Raw genomic sequence first — 22,323 nt, forward strand, 5'->3', positions numbered from 1 at the left:
TAGAGCGTTTCTAGGCTAGACCCCTTTCTTTTCTCGGGGCTGCGTGCCATAAATTCCTTTCAGAAAAAGAAAAATACTAACAGTAAAACTTTGCTATTTCAGATATTAGCACATATGGAAAAACCACATTATATAGAAAAAACATTTGAATAACATTCATAAACATGTACCTTATTTAAAAAGATGTCGTAGAACTGCCTGTCCCACTGCCGCATCTGTTTTCCATTCCGTGTCCAGACAGTAATGTTTCGTGAATGTATGCACATTCGACCAAGTCGCTGCTCTGCATATGTCTGGAAGTGATACTCCTGCTAGCAATGCAGAAGACGTCGCCATCTTCCTTGTATCATGGGCCCGGACTTTCATGTCGAGAGGCCTTCCTGCTTTCTCTTGACAAAAAACAATGGCGGATGCAATCCATCTGGAGATGGAGGAACGTGACAGGGCCAGACCTTTTCTGGGCCCCGAGTAGGAGACAAACAGTTGGTTTGATTTGCGAAAGCTTTTAGTCTTTTCAATGTAGAACTTTAGGCATCTGCCAATGTCTAAAGTATGGAGAGCTTTCTCAGCCACTGTAGAAGGATTTTTAAAATATGTAGGTAGGATCACTGGTTCGTTTAGATGAAAAGACGAAGGTATTTTAGGTACAAACTTCGGATTAGTTCTTAGCATCACCTTATCTGGCCTGAATTGTATGAAGGGATCCTGTATAGAAAAAATTGGATCTCGCTAACCCTTCTGGCTGATGTGAGCGCCAGCAGTAATGCAACTTTCCATGACAGAAATTGCAGTTCAGATTTGTGAATAGGCTCGAACGGAGCTTTCATAAGTTGTGACAAGACTGTGTTAAGTTGCCATGTGGGTGGAGGACGCTTAATTGGAGGGAACCTTCTGAATAGTCCTTTTAAAAACTCCTTGATCAGTCTGTTAGACCACAAAGATGGACATCCTGGAGATCTTCTGTATCTAGATATTGCTGCCAAATGGACTTTAATAGACGAGTGCGCAAGCCCTGATCTGGCTAAATGCAATAAATAAGGAAGAATTTGCTCTGGAGAAGACGTCAAAGGATGTACTGCATGAGCAAGGCCCCAAATACAGAATCGCTTCCATTTAGCGGAATATGTTTTGTTGGTAGACAGCGCTGCGGAACTTTGCAAGATTTCACGACATTCCGGGGTGATATTTAATGACTGGAACTCGTGCTCAAAAGGTTCCAAGCCGACAATTTTAGAGATGTCAATTGCGGATGAAGTACTTGGCCTTTGTTCATGGAAATCAAATCCCTGGTTGGTGGTAGCTGAATTCTTGGCTCCACCGACAACTGGAGAAGCTCTGTATACCAAAACTGCCTCGGCCAGGCTGGGGCTATCAGTATTATTTGGCAAGGTTCTGATCTCATTTTCCTCAATAATAAGGGAATTAGGGGAAAGGGAGGGAAGGCATAAGCAAACATCCCTGTCCATCGGAGGTGAAGAGCATTCCCTCTCGAACCCTGTTGGGGGAACCTGCTGGCATAATGTCTGCACTTCTTGTTGTCTCGAGTTGCAAACAGGTCCAGACTTGGCTTGCCCCACACATTGAAAATCCGATTCAGCTGGATGTGACATAGTTCCCATTCGTGGCAAATGTCGGATGACCTGCTTAACAGATCCGCTTTTGAGTTGTCTACTCCTGGAACATGTTCCACTTGCAGCGATATGTTTTGACACAGTAGCCATTTCCAGATTCTTTGTGCCTGAATCGACAGAGGTTTTGATCTCGTTCCACCTTGCTTGCGCAGGTAAAACATTGTTGTCGTGCTGTCCGTTCGCACTAAGACCGACGAACCTTGGATCCTGGGAAGGAATGCCTGAAGGCCCAGGAAGACAGCTTTCAATTCCAAGAGATTGATGTGAAGTGTTGTCTCCTGAGGAGACCAAAGGCCTTGAACCTCTAGGTCTTGTAGATGTGCCCCCCAACCTCGTAATGAAGCATCTGATGTCATGACGTAGCTTGGAGATTGAGTTTCGAATACCAGGCCCTTTGTTAGATTGCTCCTGATACCCCACCATGACATTGCACATTTGATCTGATGGGTTATGACCAGCTTGTCTTCGAAGGAACCCAGGGCTTGGACCCATTGTTTGTCCAGGGCTTCTTGCAACGGTCTCATCTGTAAACGGCAATTGGGAATCAATGGGATACAAGAGGACATCATTCCCAGTAATGACTTGAATATTCTGATGGAAGTGAACTTTTTTGTTGCTAGAGATGCAGTCAGATTCAAGATTTTTGTTACCCGTTCTTCTGATGGGTAAGCTTTCATTTCCTGAGTTTTCAAGATTGCTCCTAGGAATTGCAGAGTACAAGTCGGAAGAAAACATGATTTTTCTTTGTTTATCCGAAGGCCTAATTTGTGGAAGAGATCTGTGCACATCCGAAGGGATCTCTGTGTTGCCTGAAACGATGGTCCTTTTATTAACCAGTCGTCCAGATATGGAAACACCTGGAGACTTTGTTGCCTTAAATGCGCCGCTATTGGAGCCATGCATTTTGTGAATATTCTGGGGGCAGACTTCAGGCCGAAAGGCAAAACTCTGAACTGGTAATGGCGCCCCGCCACCATGAATCGCAGATACTTCTTGTGTTTTTTGTGTATCGGAATGTGGAAGTATGCGTCCAACAGGTCTAGAGAGACCATGTAGTCTCCCTTGCGGAGCAGTAGAAGAATTTCCTGCAAGGACAGCATACGGAAAGAAATTTTCTTTATGTATGTGTTCAGATCTCTGAGATCCAGTACCTGCCTCCATTTTGATGATTGCTTTTTCCTTATAAGGAAGAAGTGTGAATAAAACCCTGTTCCTCGCTGGTCTGATGGGACTTCCTCTATTGCTCCTTTCAGAATGAGTGATGAGATCTCTGCTTTGAGAGCTGCCATATGTTGATGAACTCTGCAGAGAGGAGGACGATCTGGAGGCCTTTGCGAAAATTCCAGGGTGTGACCCTGTGTAATGATGTCTAATACCCATCTGTCCGATGTTATGGACTGCCAATGCGGAAGAAACTGAGAGAGGTAGTGGAACTGGTCGATCTGAAGAGGAATTGGAGGCGCCTGATAAATATCACTGTCTGCGACCAGAGTCTTGTTTCCCTCTGGCGGCGGACTTTCTTCTTCCTTGTTGTTGGAAAGAAGAGTTCGAGGACCGGTATTGTTGGTTGGAGGAGTATTGGCGGTATCCCTGTTGGTTGTAAGGTTGGTACCGATTTGATTGGTAAGAGGAACGTTGCTGTTGAAAGCGTCCTCTGGATCCTCGTCCACGAAAGGACTGATAACGACCTTGCTGTAAAGATCCCAAGGATCTAGCAGTATCAGTATCTGCTTTTATCCCTTGTAACGTTTCATCAATCTGTTTACCGAAGAGGCTTTCGCCATCGAATGGCATGTCCAATATTTTAGCCTGGACCTCCGGCCGAAAGGACGTAGCCTTGAGCCATCCTTGTCTCCGTAGGGTTACCGCTCCTGCCATCTGGCGGAAAGCTATAGACACTATGTCCATTGCCACGTCTATGGACTCCGACGCCGCTCTAGCCCCATCCTGCAGGATGGTATTCGCCTCCTCTTTCTTGTCCTCCGGAAGGTGCGACAGTAATGGAGCGATGTCAGACCACATCTGTCTATTGAATCGGCTCAGAAGGGCCATCGCGTTGGTAGCCTTGATGGAAGCTGCTGCCATGACTGCAAAACGTTTACCTATGCCGTCCATCTTCTTGCCCTCCTTATCGGGGGGCACCAGACATGTTGCCATAGGGTTCTTGGAGCGCTTTTGCGCTGCTTGAGTTACAACTGAGTCCGGTCGAGGATGACCAATAAGACATGCTGGAGCCTTCTCTACAGCACGATACTTTTTGTCCAGCTTGGGTATGGATGCTGGGACTGATGCAGGATTCTTCATTAGTTTGAGCCCTTCATCCCATATATGTTCAATAATAGGAATGGCTCTTACCGACTTCCTGGAGGACTCCTTGAAATCATAAAGGAAGCATTCGCTTTCCTTGATTGGCATATCCAGCTTAAATCTCTTTGCCGCTTTTCCCATCAAATCATGAAAGCTTGCTATGTCCTCTGGAGGAGAGCTTGACTGAGGCAAAGGTGAAGCCGGGGACGTTGGAGCAATATATTGATCCCACTCATCTCCAACTTCCTCATCCTGAGGAAGTTCCCCTTCCTCCTCTTGATCATCCTGATCTGAATCATTTAAGTCATCACGAATTGTAATAACGTTTTGGACCTCCTTCTGAAGAGGAGGAGGCGGCGGCTGAGCCAGTGGTATTTCCTTTGCAGGTTGAGATATTTTTCCAGTGGCCGCAGGAGCATTATCTTCAGGAAAGCGACGATAATAGCTATCAATCATGCTTCTAAGGTCCGATATTAAAGAAATAGGCACCGACATGGCCTCTTCCCGCACAGGCGTATCCACTTCTTCTTCATCATCATAGTGGTAGGCCTGGTGAAATGACTCGTATCTCATCTGGCCTTTGACCGGCCGCTCCGTAAAAGAGAAGTGTTCCTGTGCCCCCTGGTGGTCTTCCTCCTCGGAATCCTGATGTTTAATATGGAGTTGCGAAGGACTGTAAGCAACACCAACAGAACCTTCCTCCTCTGATTCCTGACAGTCCAGAATGGTAGAGGGCAGCAAGGGTGAAATTTTGGGCGTAGAAAATTCACCTTTTTTGCTCGTCAACGCTCCCGTCGAGGGAGCAATGCTCTTTATAGAAATATATGTTGATGTTATTCTTGTTGGAGATGGCATCGCCAACGATTTTTTCATCGTCGACGGGGCCGTCGACGGGACCGTCGACGGGACAGTCGACGGGACAATCATTCGCATCGTCGGCGGGATACTCGTCGACGAAGATCTTGCCGTCGACGAAGGTCTGGCACTCACCGTCGACGGAGACGTCGTCGTCATCGTCGTCGACGAAGCTGTCGTCGTCGAGATTGTCGTCGTCGTCGTTGACGAGACGGTCGTCGTCGAGGTCGTCGACGGCCTCGTCGACGGTCTGACTGGAATCTCAGTAGATTTCGTCGACGGAAGCGACGACGGAGCCTTCTTTTCTGAGGAAGGCTTGAGAGGAGTTGGAGGGAGTGAAGTAGAAGGTTCACCTTCCTTAGATCTTCCTGATTTTTGTTTCTTCACCTCACCCTTTTCCTCAGAGGACCCTCTTTTCAATTTCTTAGAGGTGTGTCCCTTGGCTTCTCCCTCAGACTCAGAGTCATGAGTTTTCCTTTTCTGAAGCCATAACAAGAGGCGCGCTTCTCTATCCTTCAGTGTTTTAGCAGAGAAGGTCCGGCAATATTTGCAGTCCTTAGGAATATGCTTAGGGTACAAACAGTACAAGCATTCCTTGTGAGGATCTTCAGAATACAGTCTGGCCTTGCCACAGGACCTGCAAGCTCTGAAAAGGCTCTTCTTGGAGTTTTCAGACATATTGAAAGAAATCAAGTTTGATAATAAAGAACAGTACCTGACTTCCAACTGTGAAAGGTCAAAAGTTCAGTGAAGAGAGAATAAACTGAGCAGAGCTCAGGGAGACTCCTTCTCACACGAAGGCGGTTGGAAATCTGAGGTATGGTGGCTCTGCTGGGAATGGTGTAGGCTGGTGCTGGCTGCTGATTGGCTGTAGTTTGGGCCACATAATGAGGAGGAGAGGTTACCTAGTGGTTTCACTACTCTATGGCTTCCAGGCAGTTTTTTTCTTCTACTGCTATGGTTATTATATACCGGGAGACTCCCACCATGACGACGGGGAAGATACAAGCATGTGAATCTATGAAAGATTGAATACTGGAGAAAGAGCCAAGCCTCTCGAAGTAGGGGAATCAAGAGTAAAGGGTATCTCAGGAGGGGATAAATTGCAAAAGGTGGGATATCCCGTTCAACATAGGGGAGATCTACATCTATTGGCAGGGATTGATCTACAACCAAGGATTGATCTACCACCCCTTCCTGACATACCCATGTTCTCTGTAGACTTCTCACTCTGTAAAAAATACATTTGAAGAGCAGGAAATTGTGAAGGACAGGGAGAGCAGAGAGGGCTTTTCCGCACAGGCTCAATGCTACAGAGTGTTTATTAGAGGTTGGGAGTACCTTGCTAAATTATTTAGTATGTCAGGAGCCTTGAGTAGAGTTGTACGAAATGGCCTCTGAATGTCAGGACTACAGCATCAGTGGAGCAGTACAGAATGGGTCAAGGGGCCTACAATTCTAATTAACATTACTTGTCACGTGCACAGTTTAAATGTAGATGTGCAAACCTTCAAATAATTAAAAAAAACATATTTTCTCTCCTGGCTTAAACAAAGAGCAACGCGCAGATTCTTTTGGGGCGGTTTCACAGGATACGTTCATATATTCCAAAATAGTGAAAAGCACCAATAATGTTTTGGGTTTTTTTTATTAAAAAAAAATAAAAAATGGGTATGACTTTTTTTTGACAACTCTGATCCTGGAAATACAGGCACAGGAATGAGGTAGGTTTCAAGGATAAATATATTTCTGATATATAAAGCCAGTTACTCACGAACACACTAGAGAACAGGTTTCATGTGATCTATGAAAGAGCTCTGCATACCCTTTTGTTCAGCATGTACCCAAGCACCCCCCCCCCCTACGATGTGGAATTCTAAATATGTCTGTGTGTAGTTCTGGTCTGAACAGCAGTCAACAAATCCGTAGTGCAAAATGGCATTTGTGGTGTTAGCATAATTGGGGTACCAATGTTTTTGAAAGATTAATAGGACATGTTGATAAAGTCAGAGAGAACCTCATAAAAATTTGGAAACCTGTAGTATGTATAGAAGACGAAAGAGGAGCATTAACATGCCAATCCAGACTACCAGCCTTTACACAATTGAACTTTGAAGCTACAAGCCAAACATATAACGAAAGGCTAGAGACTGGCGTTTAGATTAGTTTGGGACCTCAACTAATTTTTTTCAAAATCGGTAGGGTCATTCCCATGGAGACAGTCCCGAATGCTTTTTGTAAAGGGGAGGGGGGGTTCTCTTTTCACCGATGGTATTTCATTTACGATTTATACATTACTGAGAATGTTTTAAACATTTTGAAACTCTTAAAAAAAACACATGTTTTTCTAAAAAGGCTGTACAATAAACAGACTTTATTCAATTTGTAGGCCCGAACGCTTGAAAGAATGGGGATAATGAAGCTCTGCAAGGTAGCATATTATACATTAAAACACAGGTCTTGGTAACTGGAGATTCCATTTACAGACTTGTTGCCTGCCAAAAAGAATTCACTGTGATGAAGCAGGAAGATAAAATCGTACTGTATCGAAAATAAGAGCATCTAAACTAGGAAAGTTGGCTGCACCAGGTTTTTTTATTCAGTAAATTCAGGAGTATGTTTTCGAACAACAAAACAGAGCATAACAATTGGCAATAGCCTGTCCCCATGAATTGCTTCCTTGATATTTCAAGATCAGTGACCTCACCAGTACCTGCCACAAGAACTGACTAGTCAGAAGTCATTATATGAAAATATATATGTTTAGACTTACATAATTACTAGCCACAACAGACAATTACAAAAACATACCCATAATCTGAAATTATCGAATTTAAAGTTTTCCAAAAGCTAGCTAGCAAAATATACCAACCACCTACCAGTCCATTAGGACACAAAAAGAGGGAGAAGTGCGAGTGGGAGGTAGCATTGGGTAAGATGGTCCACTCCCCCACAGACAATTACAATCGGAATCAGCTCAGAGAGAAGATTAAGTGCTCACATCCTGGTCAGAGCCTAGTAACAAGCACTACCAGGTCAGACACATCCAGCTCATCATTGCTTCTCCTACAAACTCCAGCTAATGGTGCTAATAATTATTTTGTTTAATTTATAAAACAATGCAACAGTACGACACCAAAATGCCCACTAGAACCACCACACAACTGATAACACTGGATTTTTTTATCTTGACGATAGCAGCTCCTCTAGACTATGGAAGAACTTTCTAGCCTGTTCAGCGAATGCGCTGACTGATGTCAAGAGATTCATCCACACGTAATGGAACACCACATAAACCAGTTCAAGGTTTATCTTGATAGAATATGCATTATCCAAACAATGCTTTTTCTTACAAGTCTTCTAAACTAGAATTTCAGAATAGAAACAACCCAAGCAAAAATGCATACAAATCATTACTTACCAAGATAAGCCATCAACTCCTCAGATGTGATGACTTCCTTCTGTGGTGGTAATTTCACCTGAAACCAGAGAAGTAAACTTTAAATGTGTGTTGTTTATTTTTATAAAACACCTCCTAATGTGGTGTTCTTATCTGTAGGTGCTGAAAATCGCACTGTTTCCCCTCGAGACCAGTGTCCCTCCAGGGCACTCAAAGCGATAGTTCTTAAGTTTCTTCAAAAACATTAATTAATCAAGGTTCTCTTTTGTAGTTGATCTCATTCTTTTATTTTTGTGGATTCATCACATTATTGCGTTCATAATGTTCAAACAAGTGGCCCGGTGGCCCAATGCATTTCGGGCTTTGCCCTTCCTCAGGGGGGCGTGTAGTTTTCTGAAAGTGACCAAGTACAATTTCAAAGTAAATGTACATTCTAAATACATGTGGTACACAAGCAAGGTTGTTAAAGTTAATCAAGTCAGACGCATTTGTCATTAAAAATGTTGACGATGTCTTGGTTCACAACTTTTTCAAAGACGTCGAGCACTTTGTGACTCACTCACAGGCGCCCTCAATCATGGACACAGATTTTTACAACAAAAATGTTTGTGAACATATCAACGACGCCAATACATACATGGAATTGACGGAGATTCCACGAAAGAATATGCAAAAATTCTTACAACAATCATCAACAAAGCAACTACAAAAGAGAACCTTGATTAATTAATGTTTTGAAGAAACTTAAGAACTATCGCTTTGAGTGCCCTGGCGGGACACTGGTCTCGAGGGAAACAGTGCGATTTTCAGTATCGTTTCACCCCAAGTACAGGGGGTGTTACTCCACGGGCACCACCCATCCACATGGACAGTTAGATTACACTTCACACTGGTGTGCGTTTCCTACAAGCCACTTTAGGATATATCTTATCTGTAGGTGCTCATATGGTATTCAAGGGAAAGTGATGAACAATTAGAAGTGACTCACAAAAGATTAAGTCTTGGGTCGTCTAACCTAAGGTCTGCCGGCTCAAAATTAAACCAGTTATAAACATTGCCACATTAGATACATTTACATTTAATGAATATAAAGAAGGAACATATAAACATAATCAGTTTTTAAACTGATAATCCGTCCTTGAGCCAGCCTTCCTGCATCTAGGTTTCACAAAACTGGATTACTCAATTTGATGAAGTCTGAACCTATGATTAAAACTCGGATCTTCTGGACACACAAATGTGAACTTAATCACATCAACTCTCATCCATAGACCTATATAATCTGTGTGCGCTCCACATTTAAAAGTGCCAAAGTACCAGTAATTCGACACAGGTTTTTCTTCCACCAAGTGACCTTCCCAAAAACAAATCACGGTTAAGTATTGAAGATTATGGGCTTTCTTTTCAGAACTTTACCCATTATTTCAGGAACCAAGTAGGAAACAGGTAAAGAAGATAAGTAGAAGCACATTCCTTTTGACACCTGGCTTTTACACACACCAGTGTTGGTACTTTTCCAATGTAAGGCTATGTAAAAAGATGGTCAAATCTTTGGCAAAACACTACCTCTCATTCACCTTTTTGCATTGGAGTGATGTAAAGCAGAATGGCAGTGGAGGTGGCGAAGGGTTTAGAGCACGGGTACTTGCAAACATTTACCCAGGTGCGACAGAGGGCCGCACAGACGCCAGCAGGGTGGTGGTAGGGGGGTCTGGGTGGACCAGGGATTGTGTAAAGAGGTCTAAAGAAACGTTAAATAAACTGCCAAGCATTTATTTGCAGGTTAATAAATGTGTGCTCGTTGATTTAACACTTGTTGCTGAATATTAGTGCTCAGCAACTAAACAGCAGCTCGTGCTGCTGTTCACCAGGGGGGGCCGTATGTAAAGGTCAAGAGGGCCGCAAGTGGCCCCCAGGACATACTTTGAGTACCATTGGTTTAGCGATACCTACTGTGCCCTCATCGTCTGATGGGTTAAATGTGTAGTCAAAAGAGAATGTTGTGGTGGAGTGTAGTCAGATGTAGGGCCTAAAATTGATGTCTGGTCAAATAAGTGAGCTGATAAAGCCATGGTTAGAGGACGACAGACTGCTGCAGTCAGGAACAAGGGGGCAGCAGTGATGGAGCTGGGGTCAGGGAAAGGGTGGAAAAAGATTTGTTGAAGCTACAGCCACGTCAGAGGGTACAATATGGAACGGACAGATTGAGCTACAGATAGTGGGAGGTGAAAGCCCTGTTTGGGATATGACCCTAGTAGAAGCGGAAGGCCCAACAGACCTGGAGACCAAAGAGTGAAAACAGACTGACAAAGCTGCTGACAGGGTAGAGGGAGGCGGACTAGGAGTTGCAGTCATGGTAAGTGTCTGGTCTAGAAGTAGAATCAGGAGGCAGTTTGATGGAAAGAAGGGGAGGAGGAGGAAGACTGGCTGAACCTATATTAAGAGCAGGAGTCATCTGGGATGAAGCTGTGGTCAATGGAGAAGAGTCATGGAGCTGGGTTCAGGGGGGGGCTAGAGCTCTGCAGAGAGTAAATATAGGTGTATGAGCTGTGGCTGGAGAAGTAGATGTCTAGGGTTGCAGTTGTAGTAAGAAAAGGAGGAGGAACATTCTGAGCCGGGTTAGAGAATGACAGGTCTACGGTAGAGCTGTGGCCAGAAGAGATGGGACTTAAATTGGACCGGTGCTTAGAGGGGGCGAATGTGGGCTGGAGCTCTGTTCAGAGGAAGGAGTCTGGTTTGTAATGTTGGTCAGTGAAGGGTTTTCTTGAGATTTGGAAGGTATAGCCAGATATAGGGGTCTGGCCTAGAAGAAGGTTCGGGGAGGTGAGTGGACTGATCACTGTAGTGGATCTATGATCAAGCATTTGTCCATTTTCTGCACGCAAAACCATGTATGCAAGTCTACCTACCGAACTGATGCAATGCACATTTTTATGGACAGTATGGTCTCAGTATCACAATTTAAAAGCAGTTTCACAAGGATCTACATCATTTCTATACCATTTACACCTGGGTACAATACTGGTTCACAAATTGTATAAAAGATCATGTCAGCTGCAAGTGTACATGACACCTTGTGAAAGAGGATACAGCTTGGTGCCTACCTTCCAACGCAGGAAGAGGATGTTCATGATGGCCAGCAGAGGGCAGGGGCCATTCTCACTTTGGGTAATGATTGGTGTTCGCTCCCCTTTCCAGTTGATCCACTTCACAAAGTAGTAATCGGTCTCTGGTTCGTTCCCTGGAGATCTGGAAGCAGTAGCATCGGAGGCCTCGTGGGGTGCGCATGCACCAACACTAGAAGAAATACTTTGCGGCGAGGGTAGTGAAACGTCTACTTCAGTACAATCCTTTGCTAATTGCTCACCTTCCTTTGCGGTCTCAAGTTCTTCCTGCTGAAGGGAGCCAGCCTCCTGCATGGCTTCAGCACCGGATACAGAGCTAGAGCACAGAGACTCAGCCCTAGACTCCCAATCTGTTTCTGAATTCCTAGGACAGGACAACTCCTCTGTTCTGGCGTTTTCCTGCTCTTCCATTAGGCTCTCAGAATTCAGCACGGATGACAGCTTTCCACTTTTTACTGGACTGCATTCAGCTTTGACCAGCGTCTCTTGGTTAGCGTGTGGCTGGTCACCATCTCCAGCGACAAAGGCATTTTTTGCAGGACCCACAGAGATCTGGGGGTCATCAGGATTAGGGGACTCCATGCCATCCCCATGCTCCCTCGTTGGACACTCCATTTGTCAGAGTGAGCTGCAGCGCCTTCACTAGTCCGTTAAAAAATAAATTATAAAAATAAGCACACAAAAAAAAAGGAGAATACTTTCAATCCCAGCTTGTTTTCTGGTGACTGAAGGCCTAAAGTGCCTTAATCCTACGCAGTCCACTTGTTGGCAGTAGATGCTGGGAGCCCACAGTTTCACCTCTGATGAACTTGGCCTTTAAGTACACCGTTCAAATTGTTAGCCATAACAAATAGGCTTGTCCTCTAAAGCTTTCCAAGGCAACTTTATTCATGACAAAAAAAGAAACACACAGGTCCTCTGTGTCCAGACTCAAAAAAAGCATTAAGTCAGATCAATAACGAAAATGCTGCTCACACTCCCTTCTTAGGATCGACATATAAGCCAGAGCAATTAAAATACTGCTTTAAAAAAAAAAAAAAAAAACACACACAAACACACCTTCTTTCACGCAAGAACCCTGATAGTAATTCTAGTTTTACTGGCTGAGAAAAAATATCAGAGGGGCACTTGGATATTTTCTGTAACCAGTTGTATGATTGTCCAGAAGCTTAAGAACTGGAATTTAAGAGTACTGTGCTTTTCCTGTATGCCGGTTTTGCCCTGAGTCAGGAATTTTTGGGAGCTGGGATTCGTAGGCACTTGAGTCCTGGAGGGTAAGATGACAAAGCCTCTTCTTTGTATTTGGTCCGCTGGTTGTGCCAAAGCCTTGTAAAGCCTATCATTGATTTAATTATTTAAGAGCTTGATCTCTAGAATAGCTTATAGGATACGTCAGTTGCATGGATGGCACCTGGCATCGCATATTAACGATAATACAAAAACCTCCATTGAGAAATTAAAACAACTGTGCAAAGATGATCAAAAAGGCTGGCCCTGTCAAGCTATTAAGAAATATTAACATAAAATATACTTTGAAATAATCTATTAACAGTAAAGCTAGTTAAATGGTTCACTAAAAATATATTTTTTGTGGGTTTTCTCTTGTGCCACTTGGTCGTTTGATCAGATGTTCAGTGTTTGTCTCCTCCTTTTGCTTTTCTTTTTAAATGTCTCTACAAAGATCAAAGGTCTTGGGACTGGACTGATGGAGCTGCCTAGTCCATTGCGTTGTCTTCCTTTGCCCAATTCTCTCCGTAACCATACACGGCTTGGGTCTGGTTTCAGCTGAGTGGGTCCCACTTCGTCACCTGCCGGAGGACACTACCTCCTTCAAACTCCGATGCATTTCTGAGCCTTGACCGCGAAAGCCAAACTGCAACGAAAGAAAACAGAACACGAATGAAACAGTGGCAGGTTCAGTTGGTGCAAGCAAGAAGGGTGGGTGTTTGGAACTCTAATTATGTATCAACACATACATATTGGCAGAAATAACATCAATCTTTTCAACTGGACTAGCAAATTACAGCGTTCAAAACCAATGTAAACCATAATAGATGCAAAGCAAAACATCAACCCCAAGCAGGTTTTATTACTACTGAACTCACAGGGAGAATGTATCAATTCCAACCAACTAGTTTAAAGGGCGAATGCATGCATGCATGTACAAAGCTGCTCACAAGGGTGTAAAATGCCATATTTGCATGATTTAAGTGTTGTCTGTAAAGCCTCTGGTCTGCCTCGGGCAACGGTTGGCAATGGATAGCATGACACCGTGATCAAGGTGTAATGTTCTCTCAGAGGTAATGATTAGCATGTCCATCAACAGTCATGTGCATTATTTCCTCTGCTACCTGGAGACGAGGTATTTCAGGACGGACCACAAAAGTGAGGTACAGCAAACTGGAGAGACGCCAGCAAGCAGTGGATCACCTTCTCCAGTAGAGATCCGGAGACCCCTTCTCAGCCATCCTCACATAAAGTAATCACTTGTACGATTTCCCTTGAGAACAACAACAATGAGGTGGTAGAACGTACTCTTGTGCTCCAGCAAGGCATCGGCAATAAAAAAGACTATTGTGCAGGGGGTGCTTTTCTGCCACAGCACCCTTATAGTTTCCAAGTGGCGTTATAGTGAGCCAGTCCTCCAAAACTAGGAGAGTTCTAGAGAGTGTCCCCTTCTCCCAATGCCCTCTATTTCAGCTGTGAGAGGTGCTCTGGAGGTTCCTCCTCAGGGTCCCTACATCTTGCCGACCTTTAGCTTTCAGGGGGCACCAGATGGCTGAAGAGAGGGTCGCAAATGAAACAGATATAATGTATTTACTGGAGCTTTAGGGAATAAGCAGGCAGGGAAAACAGCAAGGAAGCACTTGCCAAGTATACATGTGGCATTCTAATGGACAGGTTTTGGATACAGCGCCTGCCAGGACAAGCAACATAAATGACAATACAGCATATCAGTTGAGAAGGACTCTGTACAGATTTCCTAGTTATCGTCTCTTCCCTGTGCAACACCCCAGCCCTCCAATTACCTCTCAGCGGCAGGTCGATCAGCAGCCTCTCAGCCAGGTGACTTGTTCCCGAGTGTTAAGAAGCCGAAAACCAAAGCAAATAATGAGGTTTGCAACTATAATGCCATATGACTCAGACAGAAGGCGGGCACATTCAGAAAGTGAGGTGCATTGTACTGGAATCACTCCAAGCTGTCCCACTTAATGGTCTTGAACTTGAATTGACATAAACTGCAGGACTTTTAACCCAGTGTGTCATATTTTTCTTGCACGTGTTTCACAGTTTGGATTGACAAACATCCTACGATCATAGAACTCCATACTTATGTTGGTGTACAATAGTGGGCATTCATCAGAAAGACTATCACTCTTGAAGAAGAGGAGATTTGCAATGCCTTACAGAGCTACTAACTGGGGCATCAATGTGATCCCGGCCAAGCAACTCACAATGAGATAGCCATGGCCAGAGGCTGGGACGAGCTTCCTTTTAAGAAAAGATTCAGAGATTTTGTTTCACAATTCTCTCTGCGCCTCAGCTCAAACATCAACCAGTTTTGGCATGGCTTTAGAATCATATGTGAAAAAAAACTCGAGAGATGGTAGCCAAAATCTGGCAGTCCAACAGAATTACATTCTCTGGAACCTTGTTATGACATCAGGCTTACCTCTGGGAAACACATGTTACCCTTTATTGTTCAGTGGCTTTTTCAAGTAGGACAATAGGCCCACTTGAACAACATTACCTAGATTGAACAAGCATTTACAATGCAATGGTTTTGCCTTTGTTAAAGTTAGAGCTATTGGCATTGCTCTTGACATTTTTTTTATTTATGTTTTTTTTAACATAAATAAATGGCATTGTCATTTACAATAGCAGGGCAGGGCACAGGGAAGGGGGGCGAGGAGAGACGAAGGAGAGCTGCGGGCTCAGGGAAGGGGGGGCGAGGAGAGACGAAGGAGAGCTGCGGGCTCTTGTTGTAATGCTTGCATGGATGAGTTGGTGGATGCATGCATGGGTGCATGCATGGATAGGTGTATGGATAGATGCATGGACTGGTGGATGGGTGGATGGATAGATGCATATATACAGCCAATCCCTCAATTTATGCAATCCACCAACCCATCCAACCAACAACCCATCCATGCATCCACCCATACATCATGCATACATCCATCCACCCACTGTGTCCCACTCCGACCCCTCTAAATATAACTCATTTTTTCTGTATATAGAGATGACTGTATTCACTAGTATATGCAGTAGACCTTTCTACTCTAACATTCCTATGTGACTCTTGCAGTACATCTATTCATATCCCTTCCATATGTATATAGAAATATAACGAGAATCAACAGTCTCTTCTTTGTGTGACTACATCTAGTACATTTCAATTGTTTTCCTGTTTGTATCTTTTACTTAACGCATGTAAATCAAAGTCCTTAGGTTTGGCAACTGGTTCTTATGTAAACCGCTCTAACACCTTCGGGTAAAGTTTGCGCTACATAAAATCACATTGAATAAAACTTTACCCCACAAATGCAACCATTTATTTACAAATTTGTACCGCGCTAGGAATCGACTCCCGAAGGAGTATCTCCGCGCGTTTTAGCACCTTCAGCGAACAAAAGAGACACTAGCTGTCTATTGTCCTAACCTCGGAGTGGAATTTTATTTCTGAAAGAGAAAGGTTTTCAATTTTTTCCTAAAAGGAAGGCGTTCCCTGCACTGTCTGATAGATAAGGGAAGGCCATTCCACAATGTTGGACCTGCCACAGATAAAGCTCTAGACCCCTGTCTTGCCTTCCTAGCCATAGGTACGCATAACAGAGCCTGTTCGCTAGACCTGAGAGATCGTGTGGGAACATACGGGATGAATTTGTTGGCCAAATAGGCCGGGCCTTTCCCAGTGAGACATTTGTGCCTAGGCTTACATTTTACGGCCTCGAAGCACACAGAGAAGGGACAGTTTACTAAGTCGAGGCTTTGTAGGGTGCATGGCAGGGGACAGTTTTAGGCGCCGAGGGTAGGGAGCAGAGTCAGAGTACTTCACGGAGGTAGGGGGCAGTTTTGTATTGTTCAGGGCAGGGGGCTGCGGTACTTTTTGGAGCATGGCCTTATTTTAAAGGGCTCAGTTCAGGTGGAGGAACGGCACAAAACACGAGGCAGACAGAGGGCAGAAGGACACAAAAACGAGGGGAAACAATTATAACTGAGGGCAGATTGGCCCAAAAAAAACAGGCAGAGGGAAGAAGGACACAAAAACGAGGGGGGGGGGATGATTGTAACGGAGGCCAGAATGGCACAAATCACGAGGCAGACAGGGCAGAAGGACTCAGCAAGAGTTCTAAACACAAAGCTATTGAGGCTTTCATCAAGTTACAGGAACCCCCATCCATACACCACTGCCAAGCACAGAAAAGCAGCTAATAGAAGGTAGAACTGGTGGCAGAAGGCTAGATGTCATTCTTGCTGATAAGTACTCGAGCACGAGCTCTGCTGTGTGCAGGGTGAACCCCCGAAGTTACTGGGGGCAACAGCACCTCTAAGGGAGCCCCTCTGAAGTCCTCCATTAAACGGGTAGAGCTGCTTTGATGCATCGGGATGCTGCTCCCCAAACTGCCAGCCTTGACTACCTTGTTATTCTAATAATTCGACATTTAAATGTTATCATTTAAATGATGTCAATTCCTCGCCATTGAGGTTAAAGGTTGTGTGACATCACTCCTTGTCTTGTAAAATGTTAATTCATTCTAACTTCTAAGAACTTTCTAAAATGAAGAACAAAGGGGTGCCTGACAGAGAATATGAAGAGGGGGGGCTGAAACGCAGCAGGTCTGTACTGAGAAAGAGAAGGTAGGGGATGCAGACAGGAAAGAGGACGGGAAAACAATAGAGGAGGAGCGGGAGTCGCTGATCCAAGGCTGGGTTTAGAGGACTCCAGGGCACGAACCTACTAGATGCCATAAACCATGGGCCAGGGTGGGTTTTGGGGCTATGGGAGGGGGCCCTTTTGAGGAGGTGTCAGAGCTGGGAGTCCTTCATAGGTAATGCAGCAGAAGCTCCGACGAATGCATGATACGCACATAAACCAATGTATTCTTCTGAACACACTCTTCAATAGAAAAGAATTCTGGGAGGAGCCGCAGTGGGTGCTATGAAGCCGACCTAACGCACACTGATGTACATGATTTATTGTTTGGGTTGAGTCCGATAGCAGCACGACATGTTGATACACTTGGATCTACGGGAGTTCGTATGCAGATTCAGTAGAAGGACTATATGTAAAATATGAATCTAATAATGGCTGAAAATGATTTGAGCTCATATTTTTGAGGAATGAGAAGGAACCATAATGGACTGTAGGGATAAAAATTAGTCAAAACAAATTGATATGACAAAGCATTCGATTTGTATTTAAAAAACACACACAAACAAATTAGGCCTCATTATGGGTGCAAACGTGCAGTGGCATTAAGACACAGTAAAGCATTCAGTGACTGGGTGGTGGGGGAGGTCTCAGCGCATCTGGTCCTGGGTCGAAAGGTGCAAACAGTAAGTGGGGTAAGTAGCCTTACCCAGCACCGTGTGAAATGCACGAGGGATGGAGGTCACAGGGGTAGTGGAGGGGACAGCAGCGCTGTTCACCCCGGTGGGGCTGAGACTGAAACCAAACGCCACCATTTTAGGACTTGGTGCACTGAATGTTGAACGGATCGGAGGCTGTGTCCGGCTGGTTACACATAGCTCTGCCGCGAGCACTTAAGACAACGCAAGTCTTGGGTGGGAATTCACAGGCTGGGCTGCTGCGTCCCAAGGTCATTTAGCGCCTAAAGCATTGGAGCCCACCTCTCAGAGCTACTTTCACAGTCTCTGCCCTGGATGGGCATGCCCTCGGATGCCGACTGTTCTCTGTCTGAGTCTTTCTACTTTAGCTGTTAAGGCTTGCCTCGCTTCGCGCTGCGCTGTGGCAACTAGGCGCATTGTTTTCTTTTAAATATCCCGTTTTTTGTCTTTATGTTTTAATTAATTTAAAAGCACTTTGCCCCTGTTTTTAGCCCTTCCACTTACTTGCACTATAATTGTGCCATCCACCGCGGCTTCAGCGGGTCTGTCCTGGTGATTTCGCGCTCTCCTCTAGTGTAGGCGCCATCTTGGGGGTAGGAAGGATCGACAGGTGAGGGAGCGCTCTAGCGGTCAGGCTGACCGGGTGGAGGCATTGCAATCTACACCCTATAAAAGGGTTGGTTGAAGGTAGGTTGGCCTGTTAAGGCTTGCCTCGCTTCGCGCTGCGCTGTGGCAACTAGGCGCATTGTTTTCTTTTAAATATCCCGTTTTTTGTCTTTATGTTTTAATTAATTTAAAAGCACTTTGCCCCTGTTTTTAGCCCTTCCACTTACTTGCACTATAATTGTGCCATCCACCGCGGCTTCAGCGGGTCTGTCCTGGTGATTTCGCGCTCTCCTCTAGTGTAGGCGCCATCTTGGGGGTAGGAAGGATCGACAGGTGAGGGAGCGCTCTAGCGGTCAGGCTGACCGGGTAGAGGCCTATTTAGACGCATCATGCAAGCGCGCAGCGTGTGCGCGCGGCGTGTGTGCCGCGGTAACGCCGGAGTCACGCCAGAGTCCAGCCCGTCTGCGCCCGTCCGCGCTAAGGACGAGCTGGACGGCGGGGAGCCTGGACGTATCAACGGTGAGTGTACGGATTACTGCTACACCTGGCAGGATATGCAAAATCTTAGGCCATCTATACGGCCCTGTCATTATAGGCATGCCCCAGAGTCATTTCAGACCCATGTGGGTTGCCATTGTTTTCGGCATATCCATTTGGGGCCGGCTCCACCGGCGGCTCATATACCGCTAGTAAAGAGTACTGATTCTGGAATCCAGATGAGGAACGATCAGGGGTTCCTCATAAATGCGAGGTCTTTGATTAAAAATAACCTTGCTTTTAAAGATTTTGTTCTGCTTAGACAACCCGCATGGGTTTTTATTACTGAAACGTGGGCTAAGGACTCCTCGGGACCGGATCTGGTCGAGGCTGTACCTGATGGCTACTTGTTGGCAAGAGAGGACAGAGTGGAACGTGTTGGGGGTGGGTTGGGCATTCTCTACAGAGACTGCTTTTCCTGCCACACCATCCCTCTCACTATACCGCTAAGCTCCGCCCAGGCCCTCCAGTTCTCTATCAGTGGACCCTATGCAGTACCGTTCACTGGCCTTCTCATTTACAGACCTCCGGGTACTAGGTCTGCTTTTAGCCAACACATGCTCAATTTGCTAGAGCCACATTTTGGCTGCGAGCATTTTACTGTCCTGGGGGATATGAATTTCCATTTAGAAAATCTGGAGTCAAAGGATACTATATCCCTATTGGACATCTTTTCCGGTTGTGGGATGAAACAACTAGTGAATGATCCCACCCATCAAGCAGGTCATGTGCTTGATGGGGTCTTTTCTAACGGCCCCCGGCTTATCTCTGGGACCCCCATCCCTCTCTCCTGGTCGGATCATTTTGCGATCCCTTTAGAACTAACATCTCCGACTGTCAGGTTTAAGGGAAATCAGCCTAGCAAAATGGAACTGAGACGTAATCTAAAAAATATTTCTAATGAAACGCTTGCCCCTAGATTACCTAGTAGGATGCTTTCCAACGAGGAAGATGTAGGGAAAGCAGTAGACAGATTTGACGCTGCTATTAGAACGGCCATTGATGATCTGGCCCCTGCCTCACTCTGCTATTCCGCGAGGAAAAGCCCCTCGGCACCGTGGTTTTCCGAATCACTAAGACTCCTCAGACAGGGAGTTCGAAAGCAGGAACGCTTGTGGAGGACTAGCTGGGATCCGCGAGAGAGGGATAATCATAAATCCCTCCTTAAACAGTATAAAGCTGAGGTTATAAGAACTAAACAAGAGTATTTTACCTTGCTGACCTCCTCGCTCTCCTCGCCCAAAGAGCTGTTTAAGATCGCTGACACGCTTACCTCTTTGAAAATACCGGACCCCGTGGTCAGTTCTCAGCGGCTCTGTGATGATGTTGCACAATTTTTTCAATCAAAAATTGTGGACATTTACTCGGCCTTAGAATTTCAGAGGTCGGCATTACCTCCGTCTCAGAGCGTCCGGGTCCCTCCACCTACACCCTTGGAGGAGTTACCGTTAGGGTGTTTTTCCAGCTTTCCCCCGCTCGCCATGGTGGATCTGGAAGTTCTCCTTTCGAAGACTAGGTCGGGGTCTCCTCTGGACCCTTGCCCTTTAAAACTTCTTAAACAGTGTAAGGAGACTCTTCTGCCCTGGCTGTTAGAGATTATGAATAGGGCAATGAGAGAGGGGACCTTTCCACTACAATGGAAAAAAGCGGTGGTTAAACCACTGTTAAAAAAGCCTACCTTGGACCCGGGAGTCCTTAAAAACTTCCGCCCCATTTCACTGCTCCCAGCCCCAGCAAAGATGTTGGAAACCCATCTGAACCAGCATCTGTCTGCTTTCCTGGAATCCTCTGGCCTTCTAGATCACTCGCAGCATGGATTTCGGAGAGAGCATAGTACTGAGTCAGCCCTTACCACGGTGCTTGATAACATCCGTACCAGGGTGGATAAGGGCATGACCACTCTCCTCATCCTATTGGATCTTACGGCTGCGTTTGATACCCTGTCTCCCTCAGTGTTAACATCACGGCTGAGGGAGATAGGGGTTGAGGGGCCGGCACTTAGTCTGCTTTCCTCCTTTCTTGGCCAGAGGGAACAGAGAATTAAGCTGGGGGAGTTTCTATCTCCATCCCTTCCTGTGCGTTGTGGGGTCCCTCAGGGGTCGGCATTAAGTCCGACCCTCTTTAACATCTATGTGACCCCACTCGCCAGGCTTATTAGATCTTTTGGGATGGAGGTAGTCTCCTATGCCGACGACACACAGATAATGATGTCTCTCGCCCATCCGGTCATCTCGGCTGCCTCCAATTTTAGACACTGTATGGAGGCAGTGGCTCAATGGATGATCTGCAATTCATTGAAGCTTAATGGCGAGAAGACCGAAATTCTGGTGTTCGGAGGCAAGGAGGACATTTGGTCAGCGGAATGGTGGCCTTCATCTCTCGGAGTGTGCCCTATACCCACCGTCCTGGCTAGGAACCTAGGAGTTATGATTGACCCTCATTTAGGGCTGGGACAGCAAGTAAGCAGGACCATCTCTACTTGCTGGGGCATAATAAATATCTTGAGGAAAATAAAACATTATCTGTCCCCCCCAGCAAGAAAGCAAATAGTACTTGCACTGATAGGCTCAAGGCTGGATTACTGCAATGCCCTATATCTTGGCATTAACAAAAGTCACATCACGCGACTTCAAATGGTGCAGAATGCGGCCGCAAAGTTTGTATTAGATCTGCCCAGGCGGGCCTCTGCTACGGCTGCTAGAAAAGCACTGCATTGGCTCCCAATAGAAGCCAGGATTTCGTTCAAGTCCCTCTGCTTGATCTATGGGGCCCTGGCCTCAAATAGGTCAGGAGGCATAAGGGATCTGCTAAAAATGTATACCCCCTCCAGATCCCTGCGCTCGGCCAATAAAGCCCTGCTATCTGTCCCCCGTGTCCGTAGGGCTAGGTGGGGTGGCAGAGCCTTCTCAACCCTGGCCCCAAGGCTGTGGAACTCTCTGCCTTCTGACATTAAAACCCTCCCTTCAAAGCAGGCCTTCAGAAAGGCACTCAAGACATGGCTTTTTGCCAGTGCATATCCTTAGCTTGGTTTCTGCCTTTTTGATCTTATTTTGTTAGGCGCCTTGATGCCTACGGGCTTAGTTGCGCGGTATAAATTTCATTTCATTTCATTTCATTTCATTTCATTTCATTTCAGCTACGCGACCGCTCTGTCTTCTGGGGCAGTGCTGCCCCCTTCCCCCCAGCACTGGTAAATTGCACTAATGACAACCCTACTGACTACATTCAGCCATTCACGCTGCAGCTTCTGCCCATGCTCAGCACTGGGTGCCTAAACCACTGGGTGCTA

At 45.6% G+C, this 22,323-nt stretch overlaps 1 protein-coding gene and 1 non-coding gene across 2 annotated transcripts in view; both read right to left on the reverse strand.

Annotated features, from left to right (window-relative positions):
* Positions 1-22,323, reverse strand: part of MINDY1 (MINDY lysine 48 deubiquitinase 1) — a 67,765-nt gene that overhangs the window by 27,354 nt on the left and 18,088 nt on the right. The window contains exons 2-3 of the mRNA XM_078670634.1: positions 11,298-13,191; positions 8,215-8,272 (exon numbers count right to left, since the gene is read on the reverse strand). Of these exons, the coding sequence (XP_078526760.1) occupies positions 8,215-8,272; positions 11,298-11,933 (694 nt within the window). The 5' untranslated portion in view covers positions 11,934-13,191. The remainder of the gene's footprint in view (positions 1-8,214; positions 8,273-11,297; positions 13,192-22,323) is intronic.
* Positions 7,767-7,856, reverse strand: LOC144801107 (Z30 small nucleolar RNA). The gene has a single exon (XR_013604983.1). It is a non-coding gene; the product is annotated as a Z30 small nucleolar RNA (small nucleolar RNA).

Source organism: Lissotriton helveticus, chromosome 12 (genome assembly GCF_964261635.1).
Source record: "Lissotriton helveticus chromosome 12, aLisHel1.1, whole genome shotgun sequence".
In the NCBI taxonomy this organism is placed as follows: domain Eukaryota; kingdom Metazoa; phylum Chordata; class Amphibia; order Caudata; family Salamandridae; genus Lissotriton; species Lissotriton helveticus.